This window comes from Lobosporangium transversale (assembly GCF_002105155.1).
Source record: "Lobosporangium transversale strain NRRL 3116 chromosome Unknown BCR41scaffold_57, whole genome shotgun sequence".
NCBI classification, from domain to species: domain Eukaryota; kingdom Fungi; phylum Mortierellomycota; class Mortierellomycetes; order Mortierellales; family Mortierellaceae; genus Lobosporangium; species Lobosporangium transversale.
In genome coordinates this window covers 38791-60282 of record NW_019029035.1, presented here as the reverse complement: position 1 = coordinate 60282, position 21492 = coordinate 38791, and the positions used below count along the sequence as shown (strand labels likewise).

The following is a 21492-nucleotide window of genomic DNA, read 5'->3' as shown; positions in this document are numbered from 1 at the left end:
TAAAAAAAGATGTAATTCTAGATATATTAAAAGAGGATCAAACACAATGTCTACCTTCTGCATGAAATATGAAAGAAATGTCCCATGTAGGGAAGGCAGCTTCATGCTTGACCTTGTTGGCAACATCTCGCCTTTCTCCAATAGGTCTCCCGATTGACTTGAACAGATGGTTGGTGATTTCTTAAATTTCGTATCACGAGCTTTCTTAGTATTCGATTAATGTCTCTTCATATTTTTGCCTTCATCGTAAAATTTATAAAATGACTCCTTTGATTCACCGACAGATTGTGGAAGACTGGCCGTCCGGGTTGAGGGTCTCCCTTGTCATCCTCACTTTTGTTAACTGCAGGAACTAATGCGCTGGCTCTAGCTACACAAGCTTGTCCAGGGTCGGAGCCTAGGACTTGATATCTTGTGGTTCACATCCCCACAGCTCGGTAACATCATCATTAGACTTGACTACATTCCGAATCTCCGTCAAATATCGATCAACACCACCAAGGGTGGAGATAAATTAATTGGGTAATTTGTTCTCTGGCAGTCTGTTGTACCAGATACATTGCAACATTGCAATTTCTTTAGTTTGTAGGCCGACAATTGAACGTGAAGCCCATCTGTTCGAATAGAGCTTGTCAAGGCATACCCATATTCGTGGTATTCTTCAGAATCAAAGCCAGCTCGGCGAAAGTCAATGATATGATTGGTAATGCCATCCAGGGACATCACTATGATCTTGTCTTTTAGCCCTCATGGTCCCCTGCGGGCAGTGACCGGACTTCCAACAGTTGAAATGAATGCAGTCACGATAAACCCTATGGGTTTCGAATTACTGAACGCGTCCTGCATATCATTCAGGCTATATTGTTCTGAGCTGTCAATTTGCGCATTGAGCTCTCTTTTCAGTCGTTCGTTCTTCCAGAAGTTATTGATTAGTTCACCCTTCGTGAAAGATACAGAGGATAACTGCATTTTTGGTAGAAGAGCTATCTTTTGATTGTTTTTGTCCAACTTGTTCAAATTCACAAAGTTTTCAATTACAGAAAGATCAAGCTTTATATCAATGTCATGATCCTCTGAAAAGATCCCTTGTACTTCAGGCGTTTGAACTATTGGCCAGAAATACAGCCATTCGTCAGATACCTAATTAACCGAAAATAGAAATCGAATAAAAAGAACGTTTGGTTCAATAAATTACCTTTTCGTTGACTTCAACTGAGTTGTGACGCTACTGATCCAAATAATGTTGAAAGGGTGTACTGCATAATCTGGTTGCGCCATAATTACCTAAATCCTTTTATCTAAATAGCCAATTTACATTGATATTAGTACCCATGGCATATAGCAATGGGAAAGAGATATAAATACTCTTTTCTATCATGGAAATAAAGATCCTGATTCTTGTCTCGTTACATTTCAAGTTCATTATTAAATATATCAGGTTTGATTTTCTACTGGTTTACCTCATTCCTGTGCCTTGAGCCATTCGGAGGCCCAAAAGCTTGCGCACTGCGCCATGTGAACAGATATAGCATATACAATGACTTAGAGTACTACTCACGCGGTACAGACGATGCCACAGTATATAAGATGCCATCTGTCCTGAAATAAAGACCCTTCTCTATACATAATAAGTTTATATCAATCGGGTTAAAACATTACGCGCACGAGCAACAAATGTCCTCACTAAACCCGGATCATCTCTCTGCTCCTTCTTTCCTTTGGCCATCGTTCAAGCGTTCGAAGAGTGCGAAGAAGGGCTTATGGTCCTGTGGAAGGAGCTGGGCTGTAAAGCTATGATAGGCAAAAAAAAAAGTGTGCATTTTGAAGGATACAAACAGACTAAGCAATAAATCAGCTGACTTCTCCCCTTAAGAGTCAATGACGTTGAAAGATTGAATTTTAAGTTACATGTGACCGAGCGCACGCGCTTTAGATCTACCCCTTTCAATTACTTTCGTCTTTTGGTTGCCAGTTTCATTTTGTATTTCAACACCATCACCAATCCTTCGTCTTTACATTTCCACCTGTACGGCGTTATCCAAGTCAATGTCATTTTAAACATACTAGAAAGGGCTCATTTTTTTGTCTCTTGCTATTCATACTGACCGACATTACATTATATTGCCTGCATTACTTTTTACACAGGCACTACCAACTTCAATAACCTAAGAAATCAACAATGTCTTTCAATAAAGCACTCAACGATGAGGAGGTCTACAACGAAATGAAGAAGATGGTATGAAGGAAAGGAAATAGCGCGTCTTCTTTCTCAATATCTTTCTCATCCAATTCCAACGCTGCGCAATAATAAAAGCACTCAAGTGAAAAAAAAAAAAAAAAAAAAAAAAAAAAAATCGATTGCGTTTATTACTTCTAGGTTGCCTTTATCAATCAGGAGGCTCTTGAGAAGGCTCGCGAGATCAAAGTCAAGGTAGCCTTGCATGCTGATGTTACTCAATATTATATGACTTCGTCTCCACTGTAGTGCTTTAACAACAGTTTTCTTTTTACTACCATAAATACCTAGGCTGATGAGGAGTTCAATATCGAAAAGGTTTTTTTTTTTTTTTTTTTTTTTTTGACTGGGACAATGTTAAGTGGACTTTATGATAATGGTGTCAAAGCATGGGGAATAACAAAAGTCCCCCTGTTTTGATGTATTCCCATTTTGGTTGTTGCGCCACAAAATTCTCCAGGCCAAGCTTGTTCGTCAGGAAGCTGTCAATATCGAGGCTGGTTTTCAGCGCAAAGTGAAGCAGGCTGATGTTCAGCGTCGCATGTAAATGAACGATGGTCATGCGTTGTCTTTAGGCTCGACAAATGACCAGAACACATTGACCCAACATGTCTCCCTTTTTTATTTTTTATTTTTTTTTTGTTTGCGTTTAGTGCACAATCCAACAATATCAACAAGTCGCGCTTAACTCTCTTGGTAACTCGTCAACAGATGCTGGATGAGTTGTTCAGCGAAGCAAGGAAGCGACTTTTGGCAGTTACCAAGGATGCTTCCAAATATGAAAAATTCTTATCAGAAGCCCTTATCCAGGTAACGTTAGGAGATAAAGACAGCTTTATGGGGTTTAGTGAATAACAATATCTACTTTTCTGCTCGTGATTCTGTTATACTAAACTTTCCTTGTTCTTTCATCGTAGGCTTTCTTCCGCCTCCTTGAGTCTGATGTCACGGTACAGGTGCGAAAGGCAGACAAGTCACTAGTCGAGAGACTACTGCCTGATGTAAAAGAGCGCTATGAGAAGGCTACTAAACAAACCGTTAATGTCGAGATCTTGGATGACTACCTTCCTGGTGACAGGTAAAAAATTAGCCTTTAGACGACAATATGAATTGCTAATGACGAAAGGGAAATTAGACATTGATTATATATACAATTAATGACGACCGATATTTCACTTGTAATTACATGTATTCTTTAGTGCTGGAGGCGTGATTGTCGCTGCAAATGGCGGACGCATCAAGTGTGACAATACCCCCGAGGCTCGTCTTGCTATCCTCGAAGAAAATGTATGATGTTTTATGATGGGCATATCCTGGCGAGATTCAGATCTTCAATTCATCAGATATGATAACTAATATTCTCAATCAATCAATTTTTTTTTTCTCTCGATTTGATAGATGCTTCCTGATGTCAGGACCATGTTGTTTGGACAGTCTCCTAATCGCAAGTTCTTCAACTAGACAAGTAGCATTTTGCTCAATATATAATCATCCCTTCTATCTCTACACGTCGTTTTTCTACTGCTAAAGTCTATTTTTTTTTTTACCAGTTTCTTCTGCCAAACCAACGACAAGTTGAATCATTGATTATTTAGCTGAAATATAAAATAAAAATTGACTTCAAAATTATACCATGATTCCCAACTATAGGATGTTTACGAACAATTAAAAATATCGGCGAGGTTTAATGTACAAACTGATATTATTACAAAGGAAAGAGGCATCTGGTATGAAAAGATCAGCTGGATCGATCAAGCTGTCATACGGGTCACTCTCCCTGAATGGTTTCATGTAGACCAATTTCAGCGGATTGAACGTACGGCTCCTCTTCACTTGAAGCGCAGCTACCATTCGTACTGTTAATACTAATGGAAGACCCGGCAGTCGTTACCATATTAACGGCTAATGCTAACGACTGTGGAATAGGCGAAAAGGAAGATATGTTCGTTTTGGAGTACACATCAGAAACAACATCAACTGCTGCATTAGCACCATTGAGGATTGACTGCTTGACCTCTAAAGCCATAAATTGATCAAGAAGATACTGCCCTTGTTCTTGACCAAAGTGCAAGAATCGTTGCTGCTGATGCAACCAGGCCTTCTGCTGCATCTTCTCTACCTTTTCTACATCTGAAATATCCAAAAGCTCCTCCTCAACCTTCAATTTCCCTAATCGATTGTAGATTCGCCTTCAAGTCATAGTTGTAGCAAAGAAGAAAAAGATAATGAGAATGTGCCGAGCAGAGTTAATTATTCTGGGATGTTCTTGACAAAAAACAAAAATAAAATTACCGGTAGCTTAAATCCACTATAGCGACGCCGACGTTGATCCATCGTAATGCCCAGAGTGGCAGTTCGCTCATAAATTCCTCCTCTGTGGCCGATGCCCGGAAAGCCATCAAGTTGTATGAGAACCAGAACCAAATAACAAAGATGGAAGCCTGTACTAAGAAAAAGTTCTTGATGAATCGCGAATGAGGCGGCGTAATGATCAAGTCATACATATCCGAAAGCATCTTACAAGCCATGTAGACGTTACTTGCGGATCCCAATAGAAAAAATCCAAGATGCAGATGTTGGAGTCGGCACAGCAAAAAATGCATGATGCGGTCATTGGTAAACGAGTGCAGCAGCATGCTTGCAAACTGACTTGAGCCCATAATATCGATGCAAGCTGCAATCTTAGCCCAGGACCCCTGCAGCGGTGAATGTCTGCTGTCGCTACTATTATTATTGCTACCTCGTTGCTTGTTTGTTTCTTCTTTGCTTCCAGAATTGATGAACGCCGTGGTCGATGATGAACCTTGGGAGACAATTTTACTTTGCTGATATGTCGTATGCATATTCGAATTCGAGATATGAGGGGCATATGGTCCTGGAAAAAGTGAAATGAAATGTGATGATGAAGACATTATAGTAGAGTCTGCTTTAGTTGGAGTACTGTTGGCTTTCCTCTTACTTCCTGCTTTGGTCTTTGTTGTAATCACGGCGTCAGTGAGGGACGGGGAAGGCCTGTGAAAAGATAATTTGTCGCTGGTTACTTTGCATATTGGAAATACTGACATCTCGCTCATACTGGAAGAAATATCGCGCAATGTCTGGAAATAAGTCGTTGGTGTTGCCCCAAGAGTATCCTGGTTTCCCGAAAGAAGAACGCACATCTTCATGACATAGCCAGAAGGAAAAAGCATGACAAGCACAAAGAGGACTGTAATGGCAATTCGTACGCCTATGTTAAAAATTAATAATGGATAGAGAAAGTTTAGTCAAGATTGCTTCTTAGATCCATATAGTCATCCATATACAATGGGCAAAACAAATGTTACAAAAGTTCTACCTCTATACGAAATAAGCTCATAAAAGCGGGCACGCTTCTTGAGAACGTAGTTGAACCCGCACATGGTGCAAGAGTTTGCCGATTCATCTCGACCATGGGCAATCAGACTTTTTCTCCTATTGAAGGAAGAAGTACGTCGTGGAAAAAAAGAAGGAAAATGAGATCAAACAATCCTCAGACTTTCTACTAGGGGACGAAAGATGAAGATGATCCAAACTAAGCAAGCGAGTGAGCAGGAGAGTGGTTCGGTAATAGCCCAAAATCTACTCCATACAAAATACGTCTCATCTTTTTTCTTTGAATTTAGGCCATGTGAATGTGCAGCACCAATTTTTGCCAGGGTTTCCATTGGTCACACACACTCAAATGGATTCTTCCTTCACTCCTTCGCTGTAAAATTTGATTGCTCACGCCACTTTACAGCCCCTCACCCTGTAATCTCTTTTTTTCTTTCTGATTTTGATTTTGTTTACCATCGAGTGAGACAATGACTGTGGACGAATTTGATCGATCCTCGGCATCGGCAGGGGGAATAGAGTCCATGCGGATCATCATCAAGACAAATACGGCAGCAACGAGCATTATTAGCGAGCAATGGGTATTCAGGTCGAGAAGATGAAGAGCTCCCAGTTGCTTGTTCTCCAGGTGAAGTTGATTCATCATCCGCCGGAGTTGCATTTGTGTCCGAAGCCGTTTTTTTCGCTTGTTCAGGACAGTTCGAAGGATTTTCTTGGTCTGACATTAGGGTCATTGGACTACAACACTACTGACGGTCTATTTTGGGTTGCGTCTGAGTCCTAGCAACGTGTGAATGAATGAGGAAAAAAAAAAAAAAATAGTTGGAGCGAAGCGCTGGCCAGCTGAATAAGAGTAATAGTAATGAAGAAAAAGAATAAAAGAATAAAAGATGAAGCAATAGAATTCAGATGAATAGAGATGGAATTCATGGAAGTGAAGCACGAGACACAAGTCAAACAGACAAATGCACTATGCTGCAAGACATATTTGATATAATGATGTCCCGTGGAAAGCGTTTTTCTTGTGCAACAAACATACTTTTTCACAAGAATGTACTGCTCCTGTCCTTGACTTTATGTTGCACATGTAGACAAAGGGAAGCTGATCAGAGGATTAGTGGCGCTTAAAGATAAAAGTTCTTATGCCTTCTTCAAAAAATGAGAAGTCTAACACAACTACAGCCTCAGAGCTCTTATTTTCATCTCTCTCCTCAGCTCGATTCCATTGGAGCATTGGGTCAATTTCCGCGAATGGTATGCTAAGAATGGAAAGAATGAATGATTGGTGGCGTGAAGGGGCAAAGCCACTAACCCCAGGGGAGAAGGCGCCTTTAGACATTCGTTCCTTCAAAATTCACATTTGCAAAAAAAAAAGTTCGTTGCTAGGACTTTTAGCATGTACAAACACCTTTCAGCACCAACCCTACCAGAGGCATCGCAGACTGTCACCAAGGCGGAAGAGATTGGAGACTATGAATTGGGCGAAACTTTAGGTGTAGGGGCTTATGCAGTGTATGACTATAAACCACTTCTCACTCTTAATTTCCTCATGAAGTATGTAACAGGAAGGAGAGGAACGCCAATATCAACTGGTTTGAATGACCGATCCAATTGTCTACATATGTGCATAGCGTACGTTTGGCAACCCACAAGAAAACAGATGTCAAGGCAGCCGTTAAAATCATCCCAAAGAACCCTTCAGAAGGCGTCACAAAGCCTATGCAGAAAGAGCTGACTATTCACCGCAGTATGAAGCATCCTAATATCTCGCGATTTCTCGAGTCTAGAGAAGAACCAGAGTGTATCTATATCTTTGTCGAATATGCTGCTGCCGGAGAGTTGTTTGACAAAATTGGTAAGAGCGAAATAGCAAGAAAAAAAAAGGCCGTTGGAGTGTGATTAACAAATGTAACCTTTGTCGAATTCACATCGATTAGAGCCTGATCGTGGAATACAGGAAGATGTGGCGCACCTCTATTTCATGCAATTAATCGCAGGAGTGGTATGGTATCAAGGATAGTGATCACGATTGTCAACCAGGAGTGTCGGTTAGCATTACTCTCACACTCCCTATAATGTTATTTACATGTAGAAATATTTACATAGTAGAGGCATTTCGCATCGCGATTTGAAGCCAGAAAATATCCTTTTAGACTCCAAGGGTAAGTGGATATCATCGAATCATCGTATCACAATTTTTTTTTTTTTTTTTTTTTTTTTTTTTTTAAATTAGGATTAAAGGATTGACGATATAAGATTATATCGTGCCTCTTACATAGGAACACTCAAGATTTCAGATTTTGGGTTGGCAACTGTGTTCAAGCATGGAGGACGGACAAGGCCTTTGACAACGCCATGCGGAAGTGCACCATATGTTGCGCCAGAGGTATCGTCAAAAAGATAAAAAAAAGCTTTGAAGAAAACTCATGTGCAATGGGGTTGGGAAACTAATGAAGTCGCAAAATCGCCTTTTATGATGAGATTAGGTCCTTGAAGAGGAGTATTGTGGCGATGCTGTAGACATTTGGTCTTGTGGGATTATTCTTTATGTTATGATGATTGGAAGTATGTCACAATTAGTATAGATCTCCCTTTTTTTTTATATAGTTTTCGTGCTGACACATCCTTCCCATAGACACACCTTGGGAACTTCCATCTGCTGAGAGTGACGAGTTTCGGCAATATCAGGAGAGTAATGGAAATCCAAACCATGAACCATGGGACAAACTTCAAGGACATGTGAGAAGTAAATTTTCTACAGATTAATCGAAGAGCAATTGAACAAGGGAAAAAAAGGGAATTGAACCTCCTCTTCGCTCTCTTCCGATATGTATAATATATAGCTCTTATTCTTGGTATGCTCCGAATAAATCCTTCGAAGCGATATACAATTAGGCATATTCTGAAAGACGAGTGGTATATGAGGTAAGAGCCGCTCTTCTATGAATATAAGTTAATGTCATGTTTCAGCAAGCGTGTATTAATCTTGTTTAAATACTCAGATCAAATCCCTTGATGAAAGACGGTCTTGTACATGATCCTGTTCAACTTGCATCGATCCTTATGGATAGTCTGAGTGACTCTTGTTCACCAGTGTACGTGCTAAGTATACTCATAGGACATATTGATAAGTCAATCAACTGTGATCGATACCTTTAAATGATAAATCATATTTATCAACAGCTTTTACTCGTTTCCTTTTTTGTAGCGTGGCTTACTCCCAGCCTTTAAACACAGGACGATTCGATCAAAGCCAAAGCATTGTGTTTGACGCTCGTAATTATGCCTCATCACAACCGGCTCGCAATAACGAAAGGGCATCGGATAGCTCTTTGGGAACTAGAATTGCAATATCGTGGCAAGACGAGGCTCTCGAACTATCGCAGCCAGTGAGTGAATATCGATAAATATTGAAAAAAGTAAATCCCTTAATAATGATCCTTTAACACCATATGTTATACAATTTCAACGATAGGCGACGCAGTTTACAGAGGCGACTTTTATGGAAGTATTCTCATCAGAACGATTGACAAGGTTTTTCTCACACTCAGGCCCTGAGAGTATCATAGATGCACTCGCGGACGCAATGGTCTGCAACTTAGTTGCTCATACGGTGCATGCTAATCTTCAAAAGGTAAATAAAAAGCATAAAATAGTTAATTCAAGATTCAGCAAGAAGCGATTTGACCATTTAAATACGTTTAAATACGTTTACCATTTCTTTTTTTATGTGTAGATAACCATATCAACAACTGATCAAAGAAGATGCTTTCTGACTGGAGAGGTCAAGGTTGTTCCATATGGAACTGAGAGTCATCTCGTGATGTTTGACAAAAGCAGAGTATGTTTTCCAACTACCATACTATGATGTGTTATGCCATGCCATTTTTGCTTTTAACTCTATCTCTTCTTATTTGCAATCTTTATATAGGGCGATCCGTTGGAATGGAAGCGAATGTTCAAAGCACTAGTAGCGACCTTGCAAGATGCCGAGAATCCAATTCATCTACAGATGAACCCATAGAGCACGACTTTCTTGCTCTTGCATCTTTCTCGTTTTTCAATATTCGATAGTTATAGTATAATGTCCCTCTTCATAATGAATGAAAAAGTTTGTTTTATTTTTATAGCTTACTATACAAAACGTACTTTTTTAGGATGCGAGCTGTCGCTTGCTTTGCCATGACTGACATTACTGCCGTTGGTGTACTTCATATCTACGATGCCTCTATGAATTAGATCCAAAGGCTCGTTGGCTTCACGTTTGGTACCATTTATGCACCTTGGTTCTGAATAAACAGTGGTGGCCGTCAAGCCTTCTTCCTTCTCCTTTTTCAAATCAGTGCCAGCAACATCCCAGAGCTTGCTGCTGCTTCCTTTGTTAGAGCCCTTATTGATGTTACTACTGCTGACGTAATTGTTGGTGAGACCACTAACACCGCTGGCCTCGCTCTTCAAACGAGCCTTAACCTTGCTGTGGAAAAGACTGTTGTCATCAATAATAATGACATCTGATTCCATTTTCTCTGGTATCATTCGAATTATGGTTTTGTTGTCCACTTCATGATTGCCATAGTTACTGATGTTTCCTTTTCTGCTACTGCTGTGGCTACCGCTGCTACCAATGTTATTGTTGCTGTTGCTTCTGTTATGGTTATCATAAGCCAAATCTGAATAGCTCTCGGACTCTTCCTCCTTTTTGACTAATGAAAATATTATATCCTTAGAATCATTGTGAACCTCGAATTTGAAATCAAGCTCATTCTTGATGACATTATTGATGAGGATGTCTTTCTTGTCTTCCTCCTCTTCCTTTTTCTTCCTCACATAGTCATCATCGTATTCAAAAAGGATATAGTGATCAGGTTCCTCAGGCTTTGGTAAGCCTAGCTCCTTCTTTTGGTCATCGAGATCATGCTTCGCCACGAGGTTGTATCCTATAGTATCTTCAATATTGACTTTGGCGTCCATTTCTGTCTCCACTTTCAGTCCCACTGTAGGATGATGCTTTTGGTAGGGTAAAGTCAAAATTGAAGATGAAGACGAAGGTAGCTCTGGTATTTCTGATGATGTCGAAGTTTGTTTAAGATATATGGATGGAGACTGTTGTCCTTCTGCCATTCTTCTCAACATTTCAAATTGTTGTTCCAGCAGTTGTACTCGCCTTTTGGCTTCTTCTGCTGCTCCCTCTGCTATCCTACGCTTTTCTTCAGATTCCCGGTAGAGCTCCTCATACGACAATGACATTGATGTTGATATGTTAGCTGATGGCGATCGCTGCCGATGCAGTTGCTCATCTGCAGGAACCAGACGAGCTGAATTGGGGAGATCGAGCCTAAATTTAACATTTGATTTGGGTTCCGACATGACATGATCTGAGTCTGGATCTAGATCTATTATCAGATCATCGGTGGAAGATTGCGATGATGACAAGTCGATAAATTCAGGCTCAACCTGCGCTTGATCCACGTCCACAACAACATCATGATCCGTCTTTGGGTATGGCTGATACTGTTGGACCTGTGCAAGCTTTGTTGCCACAGAGGCTGCTTTTATGTTATCGTTTGGCACCTCATTGTCGCCATCTTCCACATCTCGAAATCGCAGACGACCTCGGATTCCCTCTGACAGTTCTTCTGTCCAGTCTTGGCTAGCTCCCTCTAGAGAACCTACTACAGAAACAATATGTCGATCTTGTGTTCGTCTCCATTGCCCTTGAGCAGCTATTTCAAGCGGCCTCGTTGGGAATACCATTGGAATCTCTAAACTCTTTTTGTAAGCTTGATCACGGTAATGCCTATCATCTGCCACAAATGCCTGATGGTCCTCCTCAGTCGTGTACGTTGGCCTCATGGTTCTCCAGTACTCTGCCAGGCTTGGTTCGTTGGTTAAACAAAGTTGTTTTTTTTGTTCTTCTCTCTCGCTAGAGGTAAGTGTAATTGATCTTTCAGTTTTGTGCAGGGGCATGAATCCAATATGACTAATGAAGTTGATCATTTTGCTGTCGTCAAGTAAGCTTTTTCCAGCCTTCTTTTTCATATTCTTCGCTACAGCTTTGTTTTTATATAGCCTGGCGGATATTGTTAATAGAGAAGATAAAGTCGCTGATGACGTGGTCGAAGACGATGGTGGCAAGGAAATATCCATATGCCCTTCACCTTGACTATCAATCTCCTTTCTCCTGTTCAATATGGCCTCTTCAAATGAACCCTTGATCATAAGTGTTTCCACATAAACAGGGCGTATCTGTCCAATCCTGTGTGCACGTTTGACAGCCTGACGCATGGTGGCTGTTTGCCACACAGGGGATACAAAATAGACTCTAGACGCGCTTGAAAGGTCAATGCCGAACGCAGCATCTTTGGTATTCATGATAATAGCTGATATAGTCTCATTGGTGTTGAATGTCATAATGTTGTTTGATCGCTCTTTTTGGCTCTTTATATGGACATACAAGGCATATGCAGTATATGAGGGTTGTCAGTGATATCAAGTAGGTTATTCGGTATCAATTGCTGGATTTCAACACAATAGCAATAATAAAAACTCACCATGCCATGTGTGTGGTACATGAGGCAGCGAACCTCAGCCAATGTAAGGTACTCGTAGATATAATACATGGCTGTCTGGCTCTGACAAAAGACAATGCATTTCTCAGAGTTTTGGTGACGCAGGATTTGACTGACTACGTAATTGAGTTTGCTAGATGTACTCGACAAAATAGTCGATTGCGAGAGCCTCTCCTTTGTCATTACAAGCTTGAGCTCTTCTGCAGTTTCCTCACCATTGGTCCCGTTTTCATGTGATGGGTCTCTATTTGGCTTACCACCATCGGTTATCGCACCAGGTCGCGGCTGTGGTGCGTCGAGATTAATGATGATCGGCTGGTGGCTTGCTGGTATTAGTTGCTCCTGTTCTTGTTCCTGCACTTTCAACCGAAGATCCCTAATCTGTTTGCCTAACATGATACACACTTGCTCTGACTCTAGCGTACCTGTCTGTTGGAGTTGTCTCGACATTGACCCACCATTCCACCCTATGTTGAGTTTTGTACGACGGGATTCCTTAAATGAAGTATCAGCATCTGACACAGCTGGAATGATGGCATAGCTTCCTTGTATGGCCTCAGGGATATTCCAGCAGTTGTATCCGACTTCCAGAGTCCGCTGGAGAGTACACCAGCTCTGATCAGTAAGGGCCATTTTGAGGTGTTCGCGAATACTCTTCAATAGCTGGACATCCGCTTCGAGATATTTGCCTCCAATTGTCTCCTCATGCTTTTGTAGGGCGCGCTCAACGTTTAGAAGTGCCTCAGTCAATTGTTCTCTATACTTGTCGTCTCCTGGATACCAAAAGCATGCATCCTTTAAATTTTCAATTACTCGCGCCAAATGTTTGCGATTACTAGGGTGGAAAAAATAATCCTGATCCTCACGCTCAGTCAGCACAGCGTTTGCCTGAATTAATGCTACTTGGCAATTGAAGGTCAATACTTGGTAGTATCCCAGATCAAGACCAACATCTCTCTCGTACAGCGGTGGGAGGCGTACATCTCGACTGACATCCTCAGGGCGATTCCGGATCATGATCCTGTCCATCAGATACCTTAGCCTTGAAACGCTACTAAGGCTCTCGAGGGACCAGTCACCAGGGGCAGACCCTGTACTGAGCTTATGATGTTCTTCTAATGATCTCACTAGTGCCTTTGTAAATAAAGTCTTATTGCCATAGTATGGTTGAATGTGCAGGAACAATCTCATAATCGTCAAAAGGCGATCCAGATCTCCTTTATCTGACAGAGCTGTCGTTGTGGCTACCGTTGTTATGGCTTGATCATGGTACGTAAATGCCTTCAAGTTTGCGAGGTTGAAGGTCGGTGTTCCTGTACAGATCCATCGACGGTCCGCATGAAGCTTTTCCGCAAATAACACCTGGTCAGACAATTTGATGCCCATACTATGGCCTTCATCCACAATGATTCTTTTCCATCGGACTTGCATTAGTGGGGAGACATTACGTTCATTAGTACAGCGGCAGGTCCTATAAACCGCACTACAACAACATTGTTGCTTAACTTTTTTTTTTTTTTTTTTTTTTTTTTTTCGGTAGTTATTAATAGAAGAGTCAAGTTTTCACTTATTTGAGGTCTCGCACCCGTATTATATCATTTTCAGCGATATAATCAAGCGCAATAGTAAAATTGTAAATACACTTAGATACCTTTGGTATATTTGTTAGAATAGACACCGGGCTCGTATTCCTTTGCGAACCGAGTCTGAGTAATCAGGACCATATCGTATTTAGTTAATATTGTATGCTCAGGGATCGCCTTGCTATTATCTGGATCGATTCGAAGAAGCTTTAAAGCAAAGTCTTCTGTATGCTATTTATCCCAAAATATAAAATCATCAAATAATATTAGAGCGTCTCAGAGTAATCATTGCCAATAGGTAATCAGCCATCGAACCACTTCGCTTACTTTGTTGATTTCATTACACCATTGATCTGCTAAATCAGGCGGCACGATGACCAACGTAGCGCTTGAAAGATATACCTCAAGCGATTGTATATCTATAAGCTGATTCGCTCTTAATGACTTTATGGGCTTGCTCATCATCTGTAGCTCAGTTGAAGCCTTGTCATAGTAATACACAGATATCTCCTCTAACAACTCCATAGTGTGTGGTCTAATATAATCTCCTGCTCGTCTGTATTCAATCCCATTCATTTTTACTGCTGCTGCTGCAAGTTCTCGGAGGGTAGGAATTGGTGCATTTAAAGGCATCAAAATATCGGAGGTACCTAACGAGGCAGGACCATCCTTAATCAATATTGCAGAAGTTGAGGAACCTTGAGGATAAAGTTCACAATAGATTTGTGTAGCCGTCGGTGGGGCTTTGCTGAACTGGGGGAGAGTCTGCATAATCAACGCAATACACAGGCAAGACTTTCCTGTTCCCTAATTTTTTTTTTTTTTTTTTTTTTTTTTTTTTCAGATACGTCGAAATAAATTTCCGTACAATTTTAATTTGGATAAAAGATTTCTTTTTTCATTTCCTGTTCTATTTGTTACAATAACTTACCATGTCCTCACAAATGATACCGCCAGGAATATCGTCCCATCGTTTACTTGGCAATCTTGAAATGATGGGTGGTTCATTGTTGTTAAGTTGGATATAGTAAGTTCGTGGAGGCATACTCATGTCCTTTAATGAGATGATTGTCGGATCCAGGATATATTCCATACAAAGTTCACGCCGCAATAGTTTCCACAGTGAATTCTTTTGGTAGTTATATAACTTGGTCCTCATTCCCTTAGGAGCATCCTGTTGTAGAACTCGTTCAAGAAGTCGATGAATCGATTTTTTTGGCTGCTGTTGTTGATGTTGAGCAAAAAATTCATGGGGGTCCATGTATGGATCATCATGTGCTCGAGGCGACGGCATATCAAGATAAATGTTGATCAATCGTTTACTTTGGTCTTCCTGAAATAACATGATGGGATTGTAACCTAATGGTACGGGCTCGGACTCGTGACTGAATATCCAAGGATCTACATTCATGTTCAACAGGACCATAGTTAGGGCTCGTTTGGCCTGCATCCTGTTCTTCCCAGACAACTGAATAGATGGTTGGTTTTGGATTCCGGTGACCATCCCATCTAGACCATTATCAATAGCATAGATCATAAATCTCTTGAAAGGCTGACCGGAATTAATGCTATTACAATTGGTGTTGGTAATATTCAAAGGCCTTGTTTGTAAAATATGGTCGTCGCTCAGAACCTTAAACGCTGATAGCATACGTTGGTCTCGCAATAGTGCGCTCTCGTGCACAAGAAATGGTCGAGGTGTGAATCCGTCAATGGCATAACTCTCATTGAGTAGTGCATGGGTGTCCCATGAACCAATGGGGATCGTATTGCATTCCATGAAGTGGGAAACAAAGTAAGAAAACGAAGAAAGGGCTGCGGAAGGTGCAGACGTCCCTTGCACTGGTCACATCTCTCGCATGGTCCTCCACTTTTGCATGATTTTGAGTGTCAAATTTCAGCATGTTGCTTGCTCAGGGGCGAAACAGACTTCTCCGCAATTCATTATCCTTCACAATAGGGCAATGCATATTTGTGACCCTGACTTAGGTCGTCATGTCATTACGCAAAGCATAACAACCTTTGAGCGCTCCCACTTTATCTTTCAACACATACGTTTCTTTACTACAGCATCCAGTTCCGAAATAATAATAATAACAATAAAAGAGCTCCTTGATTATGTTCATTGCATTTATTCTTTTTTTTTTTTTTTTTTTTTTTTTTTTTCCATGTAAAAAAATATTGCTTTTTTACTGTCCGTACTTTTGGTATTCCCATTCTCTGTTATCCAATGGGCAGACCTGTCGAGTTTTGAGCCATCTTGAGATGCAATGGAAATGGAAAGCGTGCTATCATTGGTAATGATTAAAAAAAAGGGTTTTTTTTAAAAAAAAAAGAAAAAAAAAGAATAGAGAGAGACCATCAAACAGAAATATGATAGAATCAGTTTTGCTCTTTTGGCCTGTGACGGGCAAGAGATTCTTTTTTACTTACATTGCAGATTCCCCATGCAACAGTGCACTCTTCACTTGTGGCAGATGCTTGGTTGGCTTGGCATGAAATACCTATGGAATTCAAGATTCATTGACAAGGTAGCATGTTATTTAAATATGATTCAATTGCCGAATTTCATTGTAAGCAAGGTACATTTAAACTGTGACAAGGATAAACAGTTCAAATGGGAGGCAGCTTACAGAGATCCATAATATGGTTACGGCAAATGGCGCAGTTGTCAACAACAATATCTATTTATTGGACATGGGAGCACAACAAATAGACGTTAATCCTGGTGTGGCGAGCAAGTGCACAGCCATGAAATACTCGTCCGCAGTAACAAAAGTATATTTCATTCTTACCCCAAGCCCAAAGAGCAACTGCATTCCACTAAGGCGACAATAAACAGACAAGGAACAGAAGGATCAATAACAAATTGCTAACTTTTTTGTTGCTGTTGCTTTTTGCTTTTTGTGTAAAGCTTAATGTCGGGTTGCTCGCTTTCATGCATTGATGAAAAACAGATCACATGATCATCTAAAGGCGCAATCAGACTTGAATGATGGAAGGAGGGAGTTTTTTTTTTTTTTTTTTTTTTTTTTTTTTTTCATTCATATGATTTGCCAGCTGACGGTTCAAAGTTATGAAGCAGTGAATGTAGAAAGGAGAGTAGTCATGAGACTACTATTCGTTTTTTTTTTGCTATAAGAATCGAAACTATCCATCTTGAAAGCAATGTCATCGACATCCTGCTGAAACCTATGCTAATTTGAAAAAAAAAAAAAAAAAAAAAAAAAAAAAAAAAAAAAGAGCTAGCTTCTCTTGTTGTTATATTGTATTGTTGTTACCTTCTTGACTTCGAATCGTTTCTTGCCACTGGTGTCCTTGCTAGCCTTGCCTTTGCCTTTAACATCGGCAGTAGATGCCTGAGTATCAACTTCCATTGGTTCTTCGATATCAGCCATGTTTGTTGAATAGACAAATAGCTTTGAAAATGTTTACAGGGAATAAAAGTATATAGGAAAGAAAGGAAGTGAGAGGCAAAGTCAAGAAAAGGACGACGCGTTTTTACAAACTAATGTGGCAATCTAATGTCATGTGTACGTGCTCATTAATCACACGTACGACAAGAATGTTTTTCGTCTCCTTCATGCGCCACCAAAATTTATTAAAAAGTTCAATCACGACTTCGAACCCATTCTGGTGGATTTCCCACAGACATCGTAACAGGGTCCACCAGCCCATGATAGCTCTCATAAACAGTGTAGTCAAATGTGGTGAATTCGCGGTCGATCAAATCCATCATGTAATCGAACCTTTCTTCTTCAGACATGTCTGCTAAAAGCGTCGCTGCTGCTGCTGCTGCTGCAATATTCATCGCAGCTGGCGTTGGTGACAGAGGTCTCCTCAGTCCTCCTCCGATTCTCGGTTGTAGTTGTTGATGAGAGCTCTGCTGCCGCAAATGGGGTGCTTGAGGTAGAGGTTGGGGTTGAGACTGTTGAAGAGGAATATGCTTATGCCGTGAGACTGAATGATCTAGAGGTGTTGGAATAATCACAGGTGATGTTATAGCTTTCTGAGGATGTGCTGCTTGGAACGGATGCTGAGAAACCACTATTGCTGCGCTAGTAGCAGCTGTTGATGCATAAAGCTCTTGCGGCTCCTGTTGCTGTTGCCCAATCAGGGCAGCGGGCAGCAAAGGCGAGGCCAAAGAAGTATCCACATGAGTTGACGCAGCATATTCATTTTGATTGTTTCGTGCAACGCAAATAGCAGTTGCATCCGACTCTATTCCTAATCCTTTGAATACCTTGTCACCTGTTAACCCAGTAGTCCCATTTTTTTCTCCGTTGGACCCCTTTACAATAGAAAAAGAGTCCGGACGAGGTGGGTTCGGGGGCGAGCGGCGGTAATATGAAGATGGATGATGATCTAACGAGTTATTTGTGTCTAAGGATCGTTGAGATATAGGGACATTCCGAATTTCTGATGCTACTGGCAATGATGTATAATGGCATGGTGGCGGTGAAGGTGGGAACCTAAGTGCCGGGATTGGAGGTGTTTGAAATTCACGGCTTCCATTAGGAGGATCGATAGGCGACAGGGGTATAGACTGAAATTGCGTCTGTCTGGCCAGCTGGGAAATTGTATGATGGCTTTGTGGTTGCGGCTGGGGTATAGGCGGTGACTGCGTCTGGAGCGATGTGGTCTGCCCGGTCTCTCCATTTTCACTGCATCCTTTATTGACATTATGACTGTCGCTCCCGAACAAATGTAATATCGACCTCTTTTTGGCGACCGCTGGTAGTGTGGCGCGTTGCTGGGATGAAGGTGGCGAGGCCGCATTTGATGTGTTGGTGGCGAATGCTCCAGAGTAGGAAGAAGAAGAGAGCCTAGCCTTTCGTATACCTTCTTCAAGTTTCTTATTCATTGCTTCCATAGCAGCCTCAGCTTCCAATGCTGCCCGTGCAGCAGCCTCATGCTCCGCCTTAAGCCGTGCATTTTCATCCCTAAGAGCCTGTTCTCTTTCCCGGTGAAGTCTCTGAGCTCTCTTACGTGTCGACCGATATGTTAATGGATCTTCATCCAATAATAGTTCCTCTAAATCATATGTCGCGTCGAAATTGGCGGCTTCGGCAGGTGGCTGGAATATAGGTGTAAGTTGTTTTCTCTCGAGCATATACCACCATTCATCAATATTCATATGTGCTTCTTGAGCTGCTGCAAGGAAGAATGGTTGGTATCGAATGCCATCCATACCCCCCATAGCCCCTAAACGCTCTGCAGGATCTCTTGTAAGGAACTAGTAAGACGGATGAAATTTCAAAAATCATTCCGTAAGTTGATAACGTAATAATAATAGTAATAAAAGGGTTAGGATAATAGCGCTTTTCAACAGGTCACGAAATATATCTCTAAAAAACAAAAAAACAAAAACATTACGGAGGCTTACACCTTGGATGGCGGACACGCACTCTCGTGAAATGGTGCTCTTTACTGGATATTCTATTGTCTGACTCGATATAGCTCTTTTGAGCTCACCAATATTTTCTGTCACAAATGGGCGTTGGTTATAGATGCATTCGTAAAAGATGATACCTAGCGCCCACCAATCCACACTTGTACCATATCCTTTTCCTTTAAAAAACTCTGGAGCCATGTATGCAACTGTCCCCGACTGTGAATGCAAAACTGGTTTCTCAGGAGTTAGTTTACAGCCAATGTTGAAGTCTGTAATATGGGCATGACCCTTTTCGTCTAGTAAGATATTGTCTGGCTTGATATCCCTATGTACAATCCCAAGTTCATGAAGATGACTTATAGCGCAACTGATCTCTGCAATCCAAAACCGCACAACGTCTTCGCCGAATGTCCTTCTATTCATATGAAAACGGAGATCGCCCCCCATCCTATTCAAGCATGACCCAATTATGAAAGTAAGAACGTGAATTAAAAAAAGTTTACATAAACAGAAATGTATTAAGACAGAGAGATATGACAGTTAACTTACATGAGATCCATGCACATATACATGTACTCATCATCTTGGAATGCAAAGCGCATGTTGACCACAAATGCATGGTCTACCGACTCGAGAATCTGTCGCTCACGAATAATATTCCGTACAGCATCCATTTTGATAACTTGTGCTTTTGAGATGTATTTGAGTGCGTAGAGCTTGCCGGTCTCTCGCCTTTCTACCATGCGAACCTAGAGTTTTAAAAAAAAAAAAAAAAAAAAAAAAAAAAGGAATTCTTGCCTCAGATATCAGATTGTGTCATTCTAATCAGGCTGATTGAGGGTCTATTCTTTCTTTTCCTCTTGTTCTCTTGTCAATGAACAAGCGTCTTTTTTTTATTATGGTTCAAAAGGGTCATAAACGACAAGTGTAATAATCGCTTAACTGTGGAACCACGTTTCTCCTTTCGTACGACCATGACATGATTCTCCCTTTATGGTTTGCGCAATTGTTCTCTCAAAATTAAATGGGGGCTCGCTGCTTCCCAACAACAATAACCATCCAAAAATAATCTTTTTATTCAGCAGTCTAGTCGGGACAATTGCAGCTCTATACAAGTAGAATATGTTCCCTTTGCTTCCTCCGCTTTCATTGAGACATTGAACTATCGCTACATGAAAATTCAAGCTTACCTTGCCAAAAGATCCTTTGCCGATTACTCGGAGTAATTTGAAGTGGAAAAGGTTGACTTTTTATAGCCATGAGCATTTTTTTCATTGTTTATTTCGTACTACCGGTTAGTTTTTTCGTTCGAGTCAGTGAGATGGAATGAGAACAAGTATGTTGACTGAGTTTACAAACATGCCTTCATTGTCAAAGATGTCATCCGGATCTCTACTCATGCCGTTTCCCATGACGAAAATTCTTTGCTGCTCGTGACACTGATGAGTTTATATTTTATTATTTCTGAATGTGCTCCAATGGATGTTTGGAGATACAAAAATTGCTTGAATGGGGGCGATGAATACTGGAAAAAAGAGAAAAGAATGCAAAAAGGGCGTGAAGATAAACGTGAACAAGAATTAAAAGTAGAATAAAAATAAAGACAAGAGAAAAAAAAGGAAGCGGGAGAGAGAGAAGAAAGAATGTATACATGTGTATGTCTGTGCCTTTGAAAAGTATAAAAGCACTTTTCCAGAAAGCATTATTTAATGTTAGATGTAGACATGTCACGTCGAGTTGAGCTCACCGCATTGTCCTTACAGCTGCTCACAACCCTTTTAGTCGCTTTGCTAAAACTTTTTTTTGTAGCTGACACTGTCAATATGTCCCGAATACTATATTTGATAATGACAGGACAAAGCAAGTTCGTTAAGAGCGAGAGAAAGTGTGTGAATGGGCATGTTGCGAAGGAGAGAAACGTGACGAATAAAGAGATATATATGTCTTCATAAGACGGATGAGGTTGGAGTTAACCTCTTGAATTGAAATAATGTCCTGTATCCTCTCATCCAAGCAGGTCGACTGCTAGTTCATCAATCCATGCTGAGAATTGATTACAAGTGAATAAACAATGAACATCGTCCAGTTTCTATTCATGTACATTTATATATAATAATTAAAATATATCTACAATCCTGTACAACATCTCAATGGCATGGCATAATATGGTTTGCTGTACTTTTTTTGTGAGCATATCATTGTCAGGACGAAATTCCTGATAAAAATATTATTATTGTCATTATTATTTTATTATCCCACATCTAACGCCTTGCTAATGATGCATAAATGTATACAATATGTCTTTACATATTTGTATGTTTTTTTTATATTAATGTTTCACTTCCGAACAACAGC

At 40.6% G+C, this 21492-nt stretch overlaps 6 protein-coding genes across 6 annotated transcripts; 2 read left to right on the top strand and 4 right to left on the bottom strand.

The window, feature by feature from the left end:
• Positions 1-1939: 1939 nt before the first annotated feature.
• BCR41DRAFT_362752 (ATPase, V1/A1 complex, subunit E) lies at positions 1940-3852 on the top strand. Its single transcript, XM_022025773.1, has 9 exons — positions 1940-2026; positions 2146-2236; positions 2378-2431; positions 2528-2554; positions 2697-2779; positions 2890-3046; positions 3154-3314; positions 3436-3523; positions 3635-3852. Exons 2-9 carry the CDS (start codon positions 2180-2182, stop codon positions 3695-3697), a joined length of 690 nt encoding a protein of 229 aa, XP_021876513.1. The 5' UTR covers positions 1940-2026; positions 2146-2179; the 3' UTR covers positions 3698-3852.
• A 2115-nt stretch (positions 3853-5967) lies between these two features.
• Positions 5968-6502, bottom strand: BCR41DRAFT_197248 (hypothetical protein). The gene has a single exon (XM_022019856.1). The coding sequence runs from the start codon at positions 6322-6324 to the stop codon at positions 6043-6045; it is 282 nt and encodes a 93-aa protein (XP_021876512.1). The 5' UTR covers positions 6325-6502; the 3' UTR covers positions 5968-6042.
• Positions 6503-6986: 484 nt separating this feature from the next.
• Positions 6987-10114, top strand: BCR41DRAFT_197263 (kinase-like domain-containing protein). The gene is made up of 13 exons (XM_022019857.1): positions 6987-7085; positions 7222-7445; positions 7528-7592; positions 7683-7752; positions 7870-7976; positions 8077-8155; positions 8226-8336; positions 8434-8515; positions 8593-8685; positions 8799-8979; positions 9075-9224; positions 9327-9431; positions 9522-10114. The coding sequence occupies exons 2-13, from the start codon at positions 7310-7312 to the stop codon at positions 9612-9614; spliced, it is 1272 nt and encodes a 423-aa protein (XP_021876511.1). The 5' UTR covers positions 6987-7085; positions 7222-7309; the 3' UTR covers positions 9615-10114.
• BCR41DRAFT_425907 (hypothetical protein) lies at positions 9689-15556 on the bottom strand. Its single transcript, XM_022030648.1, has 5 exons — positions 14674-15556; positions 14070-14549; positions 13811-13973; positions 12142-13664; positions 9689-12028 (listed from the first exon to the last, which is right to left on the bottom strand). Exons 1-5 carry the CDS (start codon positions 15520-15522, stop codon positions 9725-9727), a joined length of 5319 nt encoding a protein of 1772 aa, XP_021876510.1. The 5' UTR covers positions 15523-15556; the 3' UTR covers positions 9689-9724.
• Positions 15557-15906: 350 nt separating this feature from the next.
• Positions 15907-17224, bottom strand: BCR41DRAFT_362736 (RING-box protein 1). The gene is made up of 5 exons (XM_022025772.1): positions 17024-17224; positions 16538-16565; positions 16376-16426; positions 16176-16246; positions 15907-16030 (listed from the first exon to the last, which is right to left on the bottom strand). The coding sequence occupies exons 1-5, from the start codon at positions 17138-17140 to the stop codon at positions 15932-15934; spliced, it is 366 nt and encodes a 121-aa protein (XP_021876509.1). The 5' UTR covers positions 17141-17224; the 3' UTR covers positions 15907-15931.
• Positions 17225-17315: 91 nt separating this feature from the next.
• Positions 17316-20697, bottom strand: BCR41DRAFT_197185 (kinase-like domain-containing protein). The gene is made up of 6 exons (XM_022019855.1): positions 20501-20697; positions 20328-20383; positions 19687-19886; positions 19129-19585; positions 17986-18978; positions 17316-17844 (listed from the first exon to the last, which is right to left on the bottom strand). The coding sequence occupies exons 1-6, from the start codon at positions 20547-20549 to the stop codon at positions 17353-17355; spliced, it is 2247 nt and encodes a 748-aa protein (XP_021876508.1). The 5' UTR covers positions 20550-20697; the 3' UTR covers positions 17316-17352.
• Between the last annotated feature and the right edge of the window lie 795 nt (positions 20698-21492).

Excerpts from the sequence above, each read along its gene's own strand:
- BCR41DRAFT_362752 (XM_022025773.1), top strand. The coding sequence starts at position 2,180 with ATGTCTTTCAATAAAGCACTCAACGATGAGGAGGTCTACAACGAAATG. Across the intron at positions 2,780-2,889 it reads GCTGATGTTCAGCGTCGCAT|TGCACAATCCAACAATATCA; the intron begins GTAAATGAACGA and ends GTTTGCGTTTAG. Across the intron at positions 3,315-3,435 it reads GACTACCTTCCTGGTGACAG|TGCTGGAGGCGTGATTGTCG; the intron begins GTAAAAAATTAG and ends TGTATTCTTTAG.
- BCR41DRAFT_425907 (XM_022030648.1), bottom strand. The coding sequence starts at position 15,522 with ATGGAATGCAATACGATCCCCATTGGTTCATGGGACACCCATGCACTA. Across the intron at positions 13,665-13,810 it reads TTCTAACAAATATACCAAAG|TTAAGCAACAATGTTGTTGT; the intron begins GTATCTAAGTGT and ends AAAAAAAAAAAG. Across the intron at positions 12,029-12,141 it reads TGTACCACACACATGGCATG|AGCCAAAAAGAGCGATCAAA; the intron begins GTGAGTTTTTAT and ends GTCCATATAAAG.
- BCR41DRAFT_197248 (XM_022019856.1), bottom strand. The coding sequence starts at position 6,324 with ATGACCCTAATGTCAGACCAAGAAAATCCTTCGAACTGTCCTGAACAA.
- BCR41DRAFT_197185 (XM_022019855.1), bottom strand. The coding sequence starts at position 20,549 with ATGGGAAACGGCATGAGTAGAGATCCGGATGACATCTTTGACAATGAA. Across the intron at positions 20,384-20,500 it reads TGACATCTTTGACAATGAAG|TCAACCTTTTCCACTTCAAA; the intron begins GCATGTTTGTAA and ends GGCTATAAAAAG. Across the intron at positions 19,887-20,327 it reads GCAAAGGATCTTTTGGCAAG|GTTCGCATGGTAGAAAGGCG; the intron begins GTAAGCTTGAAT and ends TTAAAACTCTAG.
- BCR41DRAFT_362736 (XM_022025772.1), bottom strand. The coding sequence starts at position 17,140 with ATGGCTGATATCGAAGAACCAATGGAAGTTGATACTCAGGCATCTACT. Across the intron at positions 16,427-16,537 it reads AGTTGCTCTTTGGGCTTGGG|ATATTGTTGTTGACAACTGC; the intron begins GTAAGAATGAAA and ends TCCAATAAATAG. Across the intron at positions 16,031-16,175 it reads TTGCATGGGGAATCTGCAAT|CACGCTTTCCATTTCCATTG; the intron begins GTAAGTAAAAAA and ends TACCAATGATAG.
- BCR41DRAFT_197263 (XM_022019857.1), top strand. The coding sequence starts at position 7,310 with ATGCAGAAAGAGCTGACTATTCACCGCAGTATGAAGCATCCTAATATC. Across the intron at positions 7,593-7,682 it reads TGCAATTAATCGCAGGAGTG|AAATATTTACATAGTAGAGG; the intron begins GTATGGTATCAA and ends ATTTACATGTAG. Across the intron at positions 9,225-9,326 it reads TGCATGCTAATCTTCAAAAG|ATAACCATATCAACAACTGA; the intron begins GTAAATAAAAAG and ends TTTTATGTGTAG.